We start from the raw sequence: 19406 nt of genomic DNA on the forward strand, positions 1-19406 counted from the left end.
CCTGCTATGCACCTGGATCCAAAGTCCAGGTAGCCTGTGAAAGGGGGCCCGGGATCTTCTTTTGCAGGCAAATACTCAGAGTCACAGTCTATCCCAATAGTATTTTTAAAGATATTTATAATAAAAGGATGCTACGTTTGATTGACCCTCTTTAAAGGAAGGTACATATTGGGGCCCTAACTGGTTGTCAGTATTCTTTTGATTGTGGCTATTTCATTACATCTTTGTATTAGCCAGTAATGTTTTTTTCTCTCTCTCTCAGTACTCAGAATTGTGGAGTTAGCATTTATTGCATGATTTCTGTGCATCTGGTTTTCCTATAAACATTTATGTTAATGATTTTCTAGTGACCTTAAACCTGAGCAATGTTTGTTGGGCATGCCTGTCTTTTTGAGTGACAATGCTGAATCAGATGCCTGGGTCAAAGATAGAAATTAGTCAGACCATGACTCACTGGTAAGTATGGCACAGATTCCACTGTGATCCTTACCGCACACAAGAAAACCTCTTGATAAGTAATTCATTGACTCAGTGGTAGGTTATCATGATGTGAATTTTAATTTACTTTTTGTGTCAGAACAGGCCATGCAACTAGAACAATGAGTAGGATTTGGTAAGGCTGTTACCTCAGAGACCTTCTAGGATAACATTCTGTCTCACTAGTTGAGCATGATGATGGCTAGGGAGTCTAGTAAAACGCAATTATTTCATCCTAGATACATTGTTTCCCTTTTCTCTGAAACATCAAGTACTGATTGTGACATTGCACTCCATATGTTTTATGGAAATAATAACAAAATGTTTTTTAAGTACATCAGAAGCAGGAAGCCTGCTAAACAACCACTGGTGCCCCTGGACAATTGAGATACAAAAGGAGAACTTAAAGACGATAAAGTCATTGCGGAGAAACTAAATGAATTCTTGCTTCAGTTTTCATGGCTGAGGATGTTAGGTAGATTCCCAAACCTGAGCCGTCCTTTGTAGGTGACAAATATGAGGAAGTGTCACTAGAGGAGGTTTTGGAATTAATTGATAAACTTAACAGTAACAAGTCACCGGGACCAGATGGCATTCACCCAAGAGTTCTGAAAGAACTCAAAGGTGAAATTGCGGAACTGTTAACTATGGTTTGTAACCTGTCCTTTAAATCAGCTTCTGTACCCAGTGACTGGAAGATAGCTAATGTAACACCAATATTTAAAAAGGGGTCTAGAGGTGATCCCAGCAATTACAGACCGGTAAGTCTAACGTCAGTACTGGGCAAATTAGTTGAAACAATAGTAAAGAATAAAATTGTCAGACACATAGAAGAACATGAATTGTTGGGCAAAAGTCAACATGGTTTCTGTAAAGGGAAATCATATCTTACTAATCTATTAGAGTTCTTTGAAGGGGTCAACAAACATGTGGACAAGGGGGATCCAGTGGACATAGTGTACTTAGATTTCCAGAAAGTCTTTGACAAGGTCCCTCACCAAAGACTCTTATGTAAATTAAGTTGTCATGGGATAAGAGGGAAGATCCTTTCCTGGATTGAGAACTGGTTAAAAGACAGGGAACAAAGGGTAGGAATAAATGGTAAATTTTCAGAATGGAGAGGGGTAACTAGTGGTGTTCCCTAAGGGTCAGTCCTAGGACCAATCCTATTCAACTTATTCATAAATGATCTGGAGAAAGGTGAGGTGGCAAAGTTTTCAGATGATACTAAACTGCTCAAGATAGTTAAGACCAAAGCAGACTGTGAAGAACTTCAAAAAGATCTCACAAAACTAAGTGATTGGGCAACAAAATGGCAAATGAAATTTAATGTGGATAAATGTAAAGAAATGCATATTGGAAAAAATAACCCCAACTATAAATACATTATGATGGGGGCTCATTTAGCTACAACTAATCAGGAAAGAGATCTTGGAGTCATCGTGGATAGTTCTCTGAAGACGTCCACGCAGTGTGCAGAGGCAGTCAAAAAAGCAAACAGGATGTTAGGAATCAATAAAAAAGGGATAAAGAAAAAGACGGAGAATATGTTATTGCCCTTATATAAATCCATGGTACGCCCACATCTTGAATACTGTGTACAGATGTGGTTTCCTCATCTCAAAAAAGATATACTGGCATTAGAAAAGGTTCAGAGAAGGGCAACTAAAATGATTAGGAGTTTGTAACGGGTCCCATATGAGGAGAGACTAAAGAGGCTAGGACTTTTCAGCTTGGAAAAGAGGATACAAGGGGGGATATGATAGAGGTATATAAAATCATGAGTGGTGTGGAGAAAGTGAATAAGGAAAAGTTATTTACTTGTTCCCATAATATAAGAACTAGAGGCCACCAAATGAAATTAAGGGGCAGCAGGTTTAAAACAAATAAAAAGAAGTTCTTCTTCACACAGTGCACAGTCAACCTGTGGAGCTCCTTGCCTGAGGTGGTTGTGAAGGCTAGGACTATAACAGGGTTTAAAAGAGAACTAGATAAATTCATGGAGGTTAAGTCCATTAATGGCTATTAGCCAGGATGGGTAAGGAATGGTGTCCCTAGCCTCTGTTTGTCAGAGGGTGGAGATGGATGGCAGGAGAGAGATCATTTGATCATTAGGTTTACTCCCTCTGGGACACCTGGCATGGGTCACTCTATGTAGACAGGATACTGGGCTGGATGGACTTTGGTCTGACCCAAAGGCCATTCTTATGTTCTTATGCTTATGATTGTGAATATAATGTAACTGGAATATGCTTTATGCAAAAGATCTCTTGTAAGGTATCATTACAAAGCTTATAATCTACTGAGTGTGTTCATCCTATTTGTATGTATGTATCATTCTTGTATCTGAAGCTAGAAATATGAAGTATAACTCTGAAGTCCTATTGTAATTATGCAAAGTGTGGGCCATTAATGGTGGTTTGGAAGCTTGATGGCTCCCATTGACTAGGACAATTGGTTGTAAATGGCTCTGTTTGCTTGTAAGTAAAGAACACTGTATAAGTGTGTGCCAGCCAGTGAGTAATGAAGTCTCACAGGACATGTGAACATGTCACATGATACTGGAACCCATCTCAGACCTGGTGCTTTTCCATTTAGAAGGAAGGGTGGGAACCCAAAGAGAGACAAAAGATTCCCATCTTGTGCCAAAGATATAAAAGGGAGTGGAACAGAACAAAGGAGGCTGCCAGTCATGAGAAATCCCTCAGTTACCACCAGAGCTTCAACTAACAAGGACTGTACATGGGAAAGGATTGGGCCCAGATTAGGAAGGAGTCTAGTTTGTGAAAGAAGCTTATTGGAACATCTGAGGGTGAGATTTTATCTGTAATCCGTTTCTTAATGTATTAGGCTTAGACTTGCATGTTTTGTTTTATTTTGCTTGGTAACTTACTTTGTTCTGTCTATTATTATTTCAAACCACTTAAATCCTACTTTTTATACTTAATAAAATTACTTTTGTTTCTTACAGGAGTGGGTGGGTGAGATTCTGTGGCCTGCGTTGTGCAGGAGGTCAGACTGGACGAGCCGATCATAATGGTCCCTTCTGACCTTAAAGTCTATGAGTAAACCCAGAGTAAGTGATTAATACCTGGGGGAGCAAACAGCTGTGCATATCTCTCTTTCAGTGTTATAGAGGGCGGACAATTTATGTGTTTACCCTCTATAAGCTTTATACAGAGTAAAACGGATTTATTTGGGGTTTTGATCCCATTGGGAACTGGGTGTCTGGGTGCTGGAGATAGGTGACCTGCTGAGCAGTTTTTGGCTGCAGGCTAGCGTGTCTGTCTCAACAAGGCAGGGTCCTGGAGTCCCAAGCTGGCAGTGAAAACGGGCTCAGAGGTAATCTCAGCATGTCACATGACAGTCTCAAGGGGGTCTCTGTGACCAAACTCGTCACACTGATTATGACCAGAGACAAGATATTGCATTAGATGGTCCAGTGGGTAGCATCTGGGGTGGCAGATATTGTGTGTACATACTTCTGTGTTTTGCCCCAAACCCTAAACGTTCACAAATCAATATGGCAACTAGACTAATGTTTTATCCAGCAGTTTTTTGATAACTGGAAAGGGCAGTTAACTAACTGTTAAAGTTAACAGGTATAAAAGGCAGCCTACCTTGACAGTAGTCCCAAGGCTTACCTGTATTATTATTTCCATATGTTATTTCTGATAGAAGGTGATGAGGTCTGAGCACAGGACTGGGAATCAGGAGCTCTTGCATCTTAATCCTGGTTTTGAGCATCTCTTTCTTTGTAGGCTTAGGGCAGTCATTTACCTCTCTGCCACAGTCTACTCATCTGTAAATTGAGGATAATAATACAAATGTACTTCCCAGGAGAACTATGAGGATTAATTAGGGTTAAGTAACATTGTTGATATTAACTTATCCATGTTACCAATAGGAAAGTGAAAAAAGTATCTTTGTAAAATAAAATTATGGCTGCTTGCACATGGCACTAAGAGCTTTTTGCTTACTTTTAGCTTACTGGTAATTCTCTTAACTTTGTAGGGATTAATTGTGCCTCTGAGACAGTGCCCCAGGTTGGAGTGAAGTGGAGCTGTGAGGATGCATTGGGCTAGATTCTCAGCTGTGCTAAAGACTTCACTTGATGCAGATGAGTCAGGGTGATAGGAGATGAAGGAAAAGAGGCCTTCAAATCACCTTTATGCTTCCCCACTTCTGGCTATTCTAAATTATGCCTGGCCACACCTTCCCTCAAAGGTCTCTATTGCAGGTGAAGACAGGTAGAGTGCTGCATCACTCTGGTCATGTCCCTGCCTGTAAGTATGCTCTTGACAGTAGGGCAGGAAGGTGATGTGGCCTGTGACAGGAGAATTCCCGGTTATGCCAGAGTTAAGGGTACGTAGAACGGTCAGAGCCTTATTGAGTCCAGGGTCTGACCCATTATATCTTATGGAGCTTTGAGGGAGCAAAGCTGCCATTTCATCCTTAAACAGAGTGCAGAGCATGTTCATTTCTGAAGCTGACCAGCTGGCTAGTGTGGAGGGGGTGAAGGTAGTGTCCCTCGCTTACACTTTGCACAGGCTAGCACTAGCAGTAGCACTAGTCCTATGGAGTTCATCTCATTTCTCAGAAAAGATGTAATACACCTCTACCCCAATATAATGCTGTCCTTGGGAGCCAAAAAATCGTACTGCGTTATAGGTGAAACTGCGTTATATCGAATTTGCTTTGATCCGCCCGAGTGCGCAGCCCTGCCCCCCCGGAGCACTGCTTTACCGCGTTATATCTGAATTCGTGTTATATCGGGTTGCGTTATATCGGGGTAGAGGTGTAGTTCATAACTGCAGTGAGGTCTTGCCTTACTAAGGCTTCATTGCTTTTTCAAAATACATTGCATATGTATACTAGTATATTGTGAAGCTTTATAAATACAGTTGAACTACACATGTCAGGGTAAATGAACAGATTACATTTTATGATGCTTTTCCTTGATTTTCTTATCTTGCATTTGTTTTTTTACTTGCTAATTAAAAACATATTCTGCCATCTATGCTGGGTCTCCCTGCCATGAGAGTGAATTTACCTGGTTTCACCATGTTATCATATTAAGTCTAGTGCATTCATTTAGTCTCCTGCCCATGTATCTGCTTTTTCAAATGTGTGACTACCAGCCACACTGCACTCTCTCACCTGTTGGTCATTGGAAGAGTACTTTATTGATGACGTAGAAAATATATGAGTATACCGCTGTCTAAACCATTGAGGATTTTGTCCGTGATCTTTCTGGAATGAGATGGATCTAAGAAGAGTAGGTAGATTTTAGAAGAAAGCCAATATTTGGGTTTTTGAAACACTGAATTATCTAAAAAATCCATTTCTTAGATGCAGATATGTGAAATGCAATTGCTTTTATTTTGGGTTTTTACTTGTTACTGTATTTCTTTTTTGCCTGGCACACATAAGGAAGACCTTTTGTGTAATTCCAGTAAAGATGTAGAATGCTATGTCTAATGTCCTGTACTGTAATTACTTAAGAAATTTTGCACATTTATAATAAAAATATTACCTGATCTCCCTAGTGAATAAATCCCTTATTTTTATATACAGTAAGTTGTCTAAAAACCAACAAAAGTGTCAAAGCAGCTCTATGCCCTCCACATTCTATTCCTACTGTTGACTTATATATGGGCTATTTTACAGCAGTCTGATTGTCCTGGGATGTGACTGAAGTGGAAAGAACCTGAAATTCTATGGGTGTGCATACATATAGATAATGAAATACGCCCTGGGATTTGGTTGGCAATACATTTCTACTATCACCTCCTGCAAACAATGGCTGCTTGTACAACCAAACTGACAGTTTTGGCCATGGGAGGGAGTATAGTGATTCAGGGGTAACATTTTCAAGTGTCTAAGTCCCGTTTTCATAAGTCTCATTGACTTACAATGAGATGTAGGGTCCTAAATCACTCAGGTGCTTTTGAAAAATTTAGCCTCAATTATGTATCCAATTGAAGAGACATCAGAGACAGTGGTCGTAGTGGGAAGGCATTTCTTTCAGAAACCCCATGTTGCTGACTATGGAGCGGCAATAACATTTACTCATATTTAAATGTGGAAACGTGTCCTTATCTTTCTAGAGTGGATTTCTATAGATGTAGTTTATCCTGTGATTATTTGAGCCATTGCAAAGGCTGACAGCAATTTATGTGCTTGAATTCTGCATTGTAAGGTGAATGAGTCTATTTATTTTCCAATAGATGTGTTCATTGCATACTCCTCTGAATCTACAGTCATTTTAGATCTCTGTTTACTTTTATTAGACAATCAATGTTGAACAGCAAAACAGGGCCTCTGCTGCGGTTGTACTCTGTATGTGTGGAAAAATGCATTCTCTTTTGTCATCTTTGGCAAGCGGAAGTAATGTTTACTGCAGATGTGACTGTCCTTTTCTTGCTGTTGTGGCTGTCATGCTGTTTTAGGCTGCTGAATAAGATGCTTGTGTAAGAGGGTGAAGGACAAAAATGTACACTAGAGATTTTTATTTTAGGAGGGAGTCTTATAAAAATCATGCTGTTTGCTCAGTTGATAACCCTTTATCTCTAATGGCTTGTTCTGGTTATGGCAGCTTTGTCTGCTGCAACAGGAGAGGTCTGTACTAACTGTATCATGATATAAAATGGATGTGACTTTCAGGATTTTGGTTCTTATTGTAATGTTTTTTCCCTTAAAGATAATATTGCAGTTCTCACCAAGTTCAAGCCATCAAGGTCAGCAGGTATTGTACTAACCAGCAATGTGCCTTGTTCTCTTTTTTTGTGTGTCATCTTTTAGTTTCTCTCTTTGTTCACATTTGGAATTTAGATCAGTTGTGTCATAGATATTTCATAAAACCAGATCATAGCTCAGTGAGATACATGGAACCATGTTAAATTTATAATATGTACCTCATACATTCTAATGTAAATTCTTGATTGGAAATAGAGATTGTCCTTATTAATACTATTGAGGAAAGACACTTTTTTTTAAATGCAAATACTGCCAAATACAGATAGAACTCTTTTCACTCCCAGCATATGTAATCAGCTACATTACTGATAGGTCAGTTCAATATTACAATTCTGAGTTATAGTTTCCCTTGAATTTAACGTTAAACTCTCCTGTTCTACATTCATGATAATACAACATGATTAAAAATTGTAAGGCTTTCATCCCAGACTGTCATTGTCTAAAGTTCCAGCTTTCTTTAGGTATTTTGTGATATGAACAGCTTTGTTTTTCAAATAAATGGGACAAATATAAGAATACTAATTACTTGTTATCAACAACTATCAAGCAGTCAAATGTCCTTTTTTGTGACATGCCTCTCATGTTAAGTGCAGGTCTGTTTTCTGTTGTGTGTTGAGTATTTGTGCTGTGCTGAAGATGTACTGAATTAAAACGTCAGCGCTGAAGCCTTTTTCCTTGTCTATACTTCTGAAAATCTAGGGTTATTGTTTTGAAACAAATATTCACCACAGGAATTATGAACCTCTATTTTGAGAAGAGCACAGTTTTGGCTAGTACTCAAAGTGGTACCTAAGGGATAGTGGGATATGAAAGGAAGAAAATAATCCTATTACTCCTGAGCTGAATTTTCAAGGATGCCTTAACACTTGGCCTGTAAATTTGCATCAACAAACGTGCATGTGCAGATCTCCAAATATGGGTACACAAACCATATTTGTATGTGCAAATTGTGCAAATATGTAACTGCAAATTTAACTATGCTGGCATAACTGAATCGTATAGACATAGCTTGCACCAACACTGTGGGAACAACACCTCCCTGAATGACAGTGACTCGGTCAGTGGCAGCATTCTTCCATTGACATAGCTGCATATACACTGGGGGTAGGTTGGATTTTTTACACCCCTGCCTGACATAGCTATGTCGACCTAAATGTTGAGTGTAGACCAAGTCTCAGATAACGTTTTATGGGGAAGCTTCGGGATGTTATAGTAAATTAATGTATCCGTTGTTTAGTATCTCCTCACCTTAGATGGTGAAAATATAAAGAATATATTTTAGAAACAAGCTTAAATGGACACACATTACTTTAAGAGCATTAAGTTTGCTCTTAAAGATAAAGTAAAGAATTTATTTTTACCCTGACTTGCTTATCATAACTTTTGGAGAAAACCAGATGAGTGCCAGATGAGATTTTGTAATCAGATATGGATACGTTTGCAGGCACTATAAGTGTAATAGATTTGTTACTTGGTTTACACTAGTGAGGAAAAAAAATACACAAATAAACCAACACTGAGATTTGGAACAGTTTGTGGAAAGGAAAAAGGCTGATAATGCAGCACTTGATGTGAATTGTCGTTCCGTCTTGTAGAGCAACTCAGTGAAATACATGTTTGTCTGTGTGTTTCTTCAAGCGCTTCTGGTAAAATGCATAGGCTTGATTTTAGATGTGCTAAGCCCCCACAGCTAAATTCAAATGAATGGGAGTTACAAGTGCTCAGCACCTCTGAAAATCAGACCCTGTGCACATCTATGTTCTTGGAAATGGAGGGAAATGATGATGATCTTCCCTCTCTATAAATGCTCCAATGTGTGGATCAAATAATTCTCTTATTTCTCTTGTTTCTTTTAAAGGCATATTTTTCCATGGACAGCCAAAAACAAACCGTCTTGTTAACCTTGTGCAAGAATGCCTCTTTGTAAAAGTGAAAGGCTGAATTGACAACACTTCAACCCTATAGTGAATACTTGTTTCACTATATGACTAAACAGTTTCATAGTAGCAGAATGTGGAACACACACTATTTTCCTACATTTTTTTTTCTTAATACAAGGAAATTCTATAAAATGTATTTTATTATTTTTTTAGAATGAAACCTGAATATAATAAAAAAGTTGACATGTCAGCAACCTTTAAACATTAATAAAAGAAAAAAACTCAAACAGGGACAGAGTCCACAGCCTCCTTATTAGAGTTAAAGCCAATATAAACCCTAACTCCATAGTGATATTTATTAACTCTGCCCTTGCAGAGCATCTAGCAAGGAGAGGCAGTCAGTCATTCTGGTATTCTAGTTCAATCACAGGTGTGGGTGCGATAGATGACAGTGATATCAACACCAAGCACTAGTATTGTGGGCTGAGTATACATGTGGTAGGTAATGCTAGCGATCAGTGCTGCTGTCAAAGTAACACCATGAAGTCCCTTTTCCTTTTTTTTTAAACAAGGAGTTTGGTAATCTGAGCTGTAGTTACCCCTCCTGAGTCTCTCGCCATATCTCCATTACACAGGCATCTGTGATTCAAAAAGACCTCTTGTGAAGTTTCAGAGCTGTACTCTATTGATTCCCCAACAATGACAGGCCAATTTCAATTTCTAGCTAACATCCTCAGGGAAAATTGAATTTTCAGAACTCAGGCAGCAGGGTTCTCAATGTGTGACCCTTATAGATATGATCCTATTAGACATTCCATGCAAGAATGGATTTTATCTTCTGAGATTTCTGACATTCATTTATCAGAGTTAAATTTATTTCTGTGACTGCAAGGTTACAACGAGCTAGTGGAACTTGAGCACAACACTTGGAGTATTTTGTCTCCGAGGCTACAGGAATCATCTGTGAAGGAAGTTTCTGGTTGTTGTTGAGAAGTACAACTATTTCCCAGCTTTGGCTTTTGATTTTTTTTAATGTAAAATTAGTATTTTTAGCTTGATGCATTGAATTTTTGCTTCACTTACACTTTCAAATATAAAAAGGTTTTAAATAGGAAATACATATTTTGATGTGATTTTTTTTTTTCCCTGCACCCTTTAGGGGAAGATAGCAATGGACCTTTGTGTGAAACTATTTCAAACACAGAATCAGAACTTCCAAGCAACTCTGAGGTAAGATACAGGATATGTGCCATTCACTTTTCAAGTTTGTGTACATCAGTTGTAGACAGGAAGGGGAGCACCGCTTTGGGAGATGGAATTAATCTGGATTAATAGTATGGCTTTAGATGTATTGACATTAGTTTGTCTAACCTGATTTAAATACTTATAATATTATCTATGCAAACACTTTCTTCCTTCACTGGTTTTGTGATGAGCAAATCCTACCTTAATATTGTTCCTGTACATAGCATGATTATATATTGAATCTTGCAAAAGAGTGTTACAGTATATCAACATTAAAAATATGGCGTGCAATTTCAACTGTAAGTATTTCCAATATCAATCTGAAATGAGAACCACAGTGCAGTGTCTTGGCAATTGGGAAAACACAATGTTTCTGTATAAGCACAACACAGGATAACACAGCACATTGCTATATGTTACAAAACCTTATGATATTGGCCTGTTAAAGAGACAAAAGGCATATTTGCATTCCTGTGCCCTAGGAATTATTTGAGATACAGCTATTGAACTTGGTTATGAAAAGGATAAAGGAAATTGTCTAATTTGGACATGTGAGCCCATCTGTTCAGTATAATGGTGTACAGTTCCATGTAATGAAATAACAAAAGATATAATTTGTTTAACAAAGCTCACAGTATCTCATTTAAGTATATACAGTACATTGTTTACTTAAAGAGAGGGAAGTGTATGTTCCCTATTTTTTAATTCAGGTTTAAAAAAAAATCTAAAAAGACAATATTGAAGATGACATTCATTTTTTATAATGGTTTAATGATTTTTAGGGGATGCTTGGGACATCTAATCCCCCAAGAGTTTCAGGTGTCACAGCAACAGAAATATGTGCCCTAGGAATATATTCACATGCTTGCTATGAGCTACTAAGCTGAAACAATATCCTTCAAACTTTGGGCATTGATAGGCCTTTTGCTACTACTGCTAAACCATTTAGGTGGTGAAATCTCTGTTCCTATCACTAAAAGGCTTACACAGAGTTGCTTCCATTTTCTTTGCACTGGTCCCTCAAAAATTGTTACAGTAGGAAAATATTAATGGTCCCACTTAAAGGCACAATGCAAAGGGGTTTAGAGAAAGGAATTAAATCATAACATTAAAGGAGAAATGAGAAGACAGCATACTCCTTACATTAGACCTATCAGCTTTGATTTGGTTTAGTTTGCAAGCATATCAAAACATCACTCCCCTTGGGCTGTCTGTTTTGTTTGGAAGGGAACAGAGGCCTGGTCTACACCTTCGATGTAAGATACGCAACTTCAGCTACGGGAATATCGTAGCTGAAGTCGACATATCTTATTCTGACTTACCTCCCGTCCTCACGGTGCGAGATCGACGGCCGCGGCTCCCCTGTCGACTCCGCTACCGCCGCTTGCTCCGGTGGAGTTCCGGAGTCGACGGGGAGCGCGTTCGGGGATCGATATATCGTGATCCCCGATAAATCGATCGCTACCCGCTGATACGGCGGGTAGTCTGGACGTACCCAGAGGTGCACATTACAGGGACAGCATGACCAACCCATGATCGCTGTGGAAGAGTAACCTATGGGTTTGTTTTTGGACAGTCATCAAGATGAGCTGTTAGATTTTAGGTTTTATTATGAAAGGATAATCTCATTTGGTTTTGGTTTATTTGAGGGAGGGGTTGCATTCGTATGGAGTGATTTTCCCCCTGTAATTTATACCAGTACTTTTATCAAAGGATGATTTAATTAAAAACACAAAACAAAACTATAAACAGCTCAAAAAATAAAATAAAAAACAACTCAGAAGCTCATCTGGCAACAAAAATCTACAATATTTATTTTTTCTTTCTTACCCACTCTGTTCTTATTTTTCCAATCTCCCTGCATTTGTGACCTACTTTGACATTACTTCCCTATTTCTTCCCCTCTCATTTCACTGGGTACTTTATTTGGGGGGCGGGGGAGTCTTGCTTGATCTGCTTCTTTTCTCAGTCTCTCCCAAGCAGGATGCAAGCCCGGTAACATTTGAGTGGAACTTTCTAATTCACAGTGTTTATGGGGGTTTGATATTGTGCAGAACGTGCCCTTTCTTAAATTCAGACCAGTAGTTTTCAAATGACAGGCACTAAATTCCCTGAATCTCTCAGTATGCCTTCAGTGCAATGGGAGAAGAAGATCTTAGCAGTTGCCAGAAAACAGCCGATTGGGGAGGAAAGGACAGGAATTCTTGTAAATAGCTGCAGTAGGGAGGACAGTGTTTCAAATTGCTTTCTATGGGTCTGTCATCTGAGACTGGATGCAATCATAGCATGGATTAGAATATAACCCTGCCTACCAGTCGCGTCCAACGTTAATCTTTGTAAATAGACTGCTTGGCAGACGCTCAGGGGATCTTACCTCGGTTATCCTTAAATCTCCAAGATATACATAAATAACTCTAAAGCACTCAAACAAGTGACAAACAGAGCTGATTTAAGTTATAATGAGCCTGATTCTCTGATGCATTTTATCCTATCTCGTCACTTAGATGAGTGCAAAGATGGTGGAAAGTGAATGTAAAATGCTACCATTCCAATTTGGTAGCATTTTACATCACTTTTCACGGGTGCAATTGATGACACAAATTGTGAGGCAGCAGAGAATCACTGACTTTATTGCTTTCCAATTCTTTAACTTCAGAAATAGAGGAGAAAAGGGCACAAAAGAAAAACAGTCCAAATTTTTGGAGTTAGAAGGGAAGTTTAAATGGAATTTTTTAATGAATGACCAATTAGTAAACCAGGTATTGTAGCACAGGGGAAATCAAATCAACCACAGTTCTTTGCCCTCTGTGATATCTGCACAATATGTATACTTGGGTAGGTTACAGATGGAGCTTTAGTCTAATCTTTGTCTATCTGCTACTATAGATTCAATTAAGGGATTAATGATACTTGAACATAGCATTTTTTTGGTTTGTTGGGTTTTTTCAAGTTCCTCACCACCATAGAAGGCAATGGCATTACTCACATAAATCAGGTGGTGAACCTGTTAGAGCTGTTGAAAGTGATGAGAATTTTTTTTGCAAATTTATGCTCCAAAATGTTCATCATTTTGGGTGATTTTATGTGTAAGAAATTTTGTCTTTTGTGAAGTTTTTGTGAAATTAAAATTTCCATCATGAAAGGCTCTCAGCGCCATCATCTCTTATTAAACCAGATCATTAGCTAGTTTAAACTGCCATCGTTCCATTGTAGATAACGACGCTACACAATTTACACCAGTTGAGTGTCTGGCCCGGCCCACTGACTTCAATGTGAGCTGCAGGTGGTCAGCACCTTTAGGTACGTGTCCCAAAATGAGTTAAATTTTATCTGAAAGAAATAGCAAACACCGATTACTTTCCCATTTTAGACAGACCTATTTTCAAGTAGAAAAAATGCAAAATACCACTTTTTGTAAGTGTGAAATCAGATCAGTTTCAAAAATTGGAAACAAAATTTTAAAAATTGTAATTTTAAAATTTTTTGATTTTTTTTTTTTTTGCACAATTGTACCAAATGCATCAGTGAAACATTGCTAGAGGAATACTGTATACATATTGAGTACAGAAAATGTATAGAAGGTCAGATTTCTAAAGCACTCAGCATTGGGCTAATTCTGCTGCCACTGAAGTCAATGGAAATTTTAGCTTTAACTTCAGTGTGAGCCAGTTCTGACAGAAAACCCCATTCATATTTCTTCCTGTTATTATTGTTTGTATAGTGACAGTGCCAAGGCAACGTGCACAGACAGGTGATAAGATCTATGCAAAAGATCTTGCAAATTAAGTATATGAGGAGAGGGTATTTCATCTCTCTGACCAGTTTGACACTTCTGAACTCCAGTAATGTCAGTGAAATTATTCATGTTTTACACCAGCGTGCCATGAGAACAGACTCAGGTCCCCAGCTTGATGAGAAAGTCTTTTAAATTATATGTGTGTGTTTCTAAGGACCTGACTACTAGGGTCGTCAACCCTCCCAGTTTCACCGGGAGTCTCTCGGAATCAGGCCCTATCTCCTGGAGGCTACTGAAGCCAAACCGGGAGATTTTAGGTGCTGAAAGTCTGGCAATGCAGCGGGGCTAAGGCAGGCTCCCTGCCTGTCCTGGCCCCGCGCCACTCCCCTCCTCTAGGGGCCAGCAGTCACATTCCTGCGGCCCCTAGAGGAGAGGCAGGGGGCGCCGTGAGCTGCCCCCGCCCTCAGCGCCGACTCTGCAGCTCCCATTGGTCAGGAACTGCGGCCAATGGGAGCTGTTGGGGCGGCACTTCCAGGTGCTGGCTGTGCGCACCACGCAGAGCCACCTGGCCATGCCACTGCCTAGGGGCCAGACATGCCAGCTGCTTCCGGGAGCAGCGTGGAGCCAGGGCAGGCAGGGAGCCTGCCTTAGCCCTGCTGTGCCGCCGACCGGGAGCCACCTGAGGTAAGTGCCGCCCAGCCGGAGCCCACACCCCGAACTCCCTGCTCCAGGTTGGAACCCCCTCCTGCACCCTAACTCCCTCCCAGACCCTGCACCCCTGCCCCAGCCCTGAGCCCCCTCCCACACTCCAAACCCCTTGGCTCCAGCCTGGAGCCCCCTCCTGTACCCCAAACCACTTGGCCCCAGCCCAGAGCCCACTCATGCACCCGAAACGCCTCACCCCAGTCCCACCCCAGACCCTGCACTCCCAGCCAGAGGCCTCATCCCCCTCCGGCACCCCAACCCTCTGCCCCAGCCCTGAGCCCCCTCTGGTACCCAAATCATCCCCCTCCGGCACCCCAACCCTCTGCCCCAGCCCTGAGCCCCCTATGGTACCCAAACTCCCTCCCAGAGCTTGCACACCACACCCCCTTCTGCACCCCAATCCCCTGCCCCAGGCTCAGCCCGGAGCCCCCTTCCACACTCCGAACCCTTCCCCCCCCCCCCCCCCGCCCAGAGTCCACACCCCTTCCCACACCCCAACCCCCTGCCCCAGCCTGGTGAAAGTGATGGAGGATGGGGGAGAGTGAGCGAGGGAGGGAGGGGGATGGAGTGAGCAGGCTGAGGCCAAGGCCAAGGCCTCGGGGAAGGGGCAGGCCAGGGGGCGGGGCAAGTGTGTTTGGGTTTGTGTGATTAGACAGTTGGTAACCCTGCTGACTACACTGAGTTGTTGGCTTCATCCTACTCTGTTTCAGCTTTGTTCTGTACAATTATTTTATCTCCGTTTTTTTTTTAAAGTCAAGATTTTATTAAAACAAAGCAGCTGCAGAAGCCAAATAAAGGGTGGTATGGGGCCTAAAACTGATCATGGAGGAGATGAAAAATGTTTGAGTGCGAATGCAGAAAATAAACTCAAAAGGGAGAGCTAGTGGAATTGTGCAAACTTGAAAAGGGAGGGCATTTTTCAATTGAAGAGGCTGAAATCCTTAAGGGAACAAAGAAAAGCAAGAATAAGCACAGTACTTTGAATTTTTAAACATATTAAATATGTAATCAGGGGAAACTTTTCCACTGAAGACTGAACTACAAAGATTTAATGTGCTTCTCAAGATTTCTTCCATGGCTGCCAATAATGGGGATTGGCATTAACAGCAGCAGGATCAGTCCTGAATGCAGAATTGAGACTAGGTAGCATATCAAGGCACTTTAACCATCAAACAGATTGATCTACATACTGTTGTCTAGGTGGGACTTTGTTATGAGGATTTCTTTTTTGTTGTTTGAACAAAATATCAATAATTGAGTTCATTAGCAAAGTAAAGAAAGACAAATATTTGTTTCTTGACTTAAAATTTCAATGCAGACAAAACTTTTATGTTTGCTTTAAATAAATTATATTGATATTTCTTTATTTTTCTCAGATTTCTAGTAAATGAAAAAGTGAAAAGTAATAATAAAAACATTTTCATTTAATTGTAATTTCATTTCAGTTTTCAAAATTCTGTGTTTATTCCAATTGACTAACAACAAGGTGTTTTTGTTTGTTTGTTTTTTTACTCTATTTTAATGCACATTATGTAAGATGAGTTATGGGAAATCCATTATCGAAATACTGTAACTGCACAGTACTAAAAAGCAAGGATTTTATGTGAAGTAAATAGGCTACTCTGTCCAGCATCAATTCCAGTTGGCAGACAACTGCCATATTTTCACATCATGTGTCATCCTCTGCAGTTGCTGCACCACTTTATATCCTACCACATCCCATTGCTCATCTCCATCTTTATGCTGTGAGTTAGCTTTGGAAACAGATTTGTAAAATGACAGCACAAAGGATTATCACTTATTAGAAAAGCATTTTCTGCAGTTGTTTTGCAAATTGTTATCTTTTTCCATTTTTACAGGCTTGATCCCACAAACCGTCACTTGTGCAAGCAATGCTTATTCACACTGGTGGGATCGGGGCATGTGGTTAACTTTACTCTCATTATTTACCTTGCCTTATTCACATCAGAAACCAAATCATTTCTCTCATCATACTTGTTTACATTATGAGGTGCACGTTGTACTTCTAGTTTACATGGGAAAAATAACTCTAGATGAAGGACCTAAATAACCCTTTCCAAAATTAAGTAGGAAATAGCCTATTTCTATAAGGTTTTCCTTTATCATGAGTTCCAGAATATTTACTGATTATCATTTTTACAATGGAAAATCTTAGAGATATTGGATTGGCACCTTTTAAAAAGTATTCTTCTTGTTAACTATGCATTTCTATGTTCTACTAAACCATGCAAAACATCAGTGGCTATAATCCAAACAACCTGTTTTGTCTGAAGAAGTAAAGATGATGAAATGATTTAGTTAATCTACAGTTTCCTGGGGCTGAAATCCAGCAATCACTCTGCACAACTTTTGACAAAAACAAACTTCATTGTTTCTGCTGAAATAACTTTTAAAACATCCTGCTGCCTTTGCATCATCACTAACATTATGTCTTTCCCATGATGCCACTGGCAGGGCCTAAGCAGCACTGAGACTTCTTTACTCATCCCTGATCATCAAGTGGTAAGCAGCAAGCAATATTCATGCTTCCTTGCATGAATTTTTGGTGTCTTCTATTATTGTGTGCCAAAATACAGCCCCCTGAAAATTTTCCAGTTTTTCAAACACGTCATCCTCCTTCAAAAGCTAATCATGTTTTCTCTAGTATGTGAAAGCAAATGTGGATTTGAAGTATTCTGATAGTAGATTGGCCTATGGGCACTTGTTGTGTTTGGTTGCAACCCATAAACCAAGCGAGTTGAAAATGATTATATAACTTAATGTGGACAAAATTAAAATGTTAAATGAGAGAACTGGAAAGTTTTTCTTTTATGCTTTTACTCATTGTTTTGTTTGATGAAATAATCTATATAGGGTGTGTTCTAATTCTGGTGTTATTAGTCCATGTAAGTTTGTTTCCTCCTACCATAATGATCAATAGTTCTGTGTCAGTGTCAGCATGATACTTTAAAATGTGTTAAAGATCAAGAAATAATCACTAACATAATTTGAGGTATTTCATGTGCTTGTTTCTTATTGCAATAAATTGTAAATAATAAGTATAATGCCAACTCATCAATACTGAAAAATTTTCAAACCTATTCCTTGTTTGCTTCACCAAATATACTACATTACTACACCCGATATACATACTCCCGTCATAAAGCAAAAAAAAAAGTTTACATATAAATGGAGAATTACATGCTGAGATGCACTGGAATTGTATGCTTACTTACACTGGGCTCTGGTGTCTTACATTAATATACATTTTCTCTTTTAGCATAGTTTTTTTCTTTTTTTGTTTGTTTTTTGTTTAAATGTTTCCCTGTGTCTTCCTAGTTTTTCTGTGTATTTTAACTTCAGACCAAAAACATTAAACTGCTTTGAACTGTACCTTCACACCCCCTCAGTATCTAAGTAGTTCAAAATCATAAGAACTGTAGTGAACGTGCAGGAAATACTTATAAGCATATATTTTTTAAATTGAAAACTTTATTGCAACGTTGTGCTGCTTGCGTGAAGCAAACCTTGAAATTGGGACATTCATGGCCTTAACAAGGTTTATATTACACTTTCCTGGCAAACTGAGAACAACCAATTAAATTATATTGATTACTTACAGCAAGAAAATGCTACAGAACCTTATGCTAAATGAATCCCTGGTGTAATAATTCCACTGGAGTTACTGGAGAGCTATACCAGGGATGAATTGGCTCATTGATTTTTGGTGGAGCACATGTACATTTGCATGTGCTGTGTAAGTGCCGTTACAGAATGTTTTTGTTCTTTGGGAATGACTTTCATTTTAGAGGGTTTTTTTAGCGTGGAAGAACTTTAATCAGTATCTCTCTCTTTTAGTTTTAAGAAAATGTTTAGCTAATTCTGTTTAAAAGGTGTTTTTTCATGAACATCAGATTCAAAAATTAAACCTAATAAGCTACTGGTGCAAACTATGTTTACTTTATGAGCCACTTTATGATTAAGGCTACGTTTTAGTCATGGGTATTTTTAGTAAAAGTCATGGACAAGTCACCGGCAATAAACAAAAATTCACGGCCCATGACCTGTCTATGACTTGCTGGAGCTGATGGGTGGGGGAGACCAAGACTGCCCCAGCAGTGGCCGGTGCGGCTGGCCAAGGGGCCGCCCTAGCTGCACTGGTGGCCCTGGGGTCAGTCGTGCCGGCAGCTGCAGAAGTCACAGAAGTCCCGGATAATCACGGAATCCGTGACCTCTGTGACAGACTCGCATCCTTACTTATTATTAGAATGCTGATTCCTGTAATGCAGCTTTCAGATCTTTTTAATCTTCATGCATTCCAGTATCCGCAGGGAATATTTCTGCAGTGGATTGTTAATTTGTACAAATTAATAACTAAATTATTTATAGTGTATTAATTTCAAATTTCTATATTATCTCAGAGATAAAAATCTACAAAACAGGCTAGAAGTAAGACAGTCATAACTATGCAATAAAAAAACACACACTAAATCATCAGTTTTTAAACATTATCCTTACAAATCTGCAAAATATTCTAAAATTGAATTTATTTTAGGACAGGTGAAATAAAGATTTTAATTCTGAGGGATGATGGACATTGTCTA

The 19406-nt window shown here is 39.3% G+C and overlaps 1 protein-coding gene across 2 annotated transcripts in view; it reads left to right on the top strand.

Annotated features, from left to right (window-relative positions):
* The window catches only part of ANO5 (anoctamin 5), a 94711-nt gene that overhangs the window by 23053 nt on the left and 52252 nt on the right, over nt 1-19406 (top strand). The window contains exons 2-4 of one of the 2 annotated variants that reach the window (XM_065403062.1): nt 7181-7225; nt 10276-10346; nt 17278-17325. In XM_065403062.1, the coding sequence (XP_065259134.1) occupies nt 7181-7225; nt 10276-10346; nt 17278-17325 (164 nt within the window). The remainder of the gene's footprint in view (nt 1-7180; nt 7226-10275; nt 10347-17277; nt 17326-19406) is intronic. The other variant, XM_065403063.1, reaches the window with a different exon arrangement.

This window comes from Emys orbicularis, chromosome 4 (assembly GCF_028017835.1).
Source record: "Emys orbicularis isolate rEmyOrb1 chromosome 4, rEmyOrb1.hap1, whole genome shotgun sequence".
In the NCBI taxonomy this organism is placed as follows: domain Eukaryota; kingdom Metazoa; phylum Chordata; order Testudines; family Emydidae; genus Emys; species Emys orbicularis.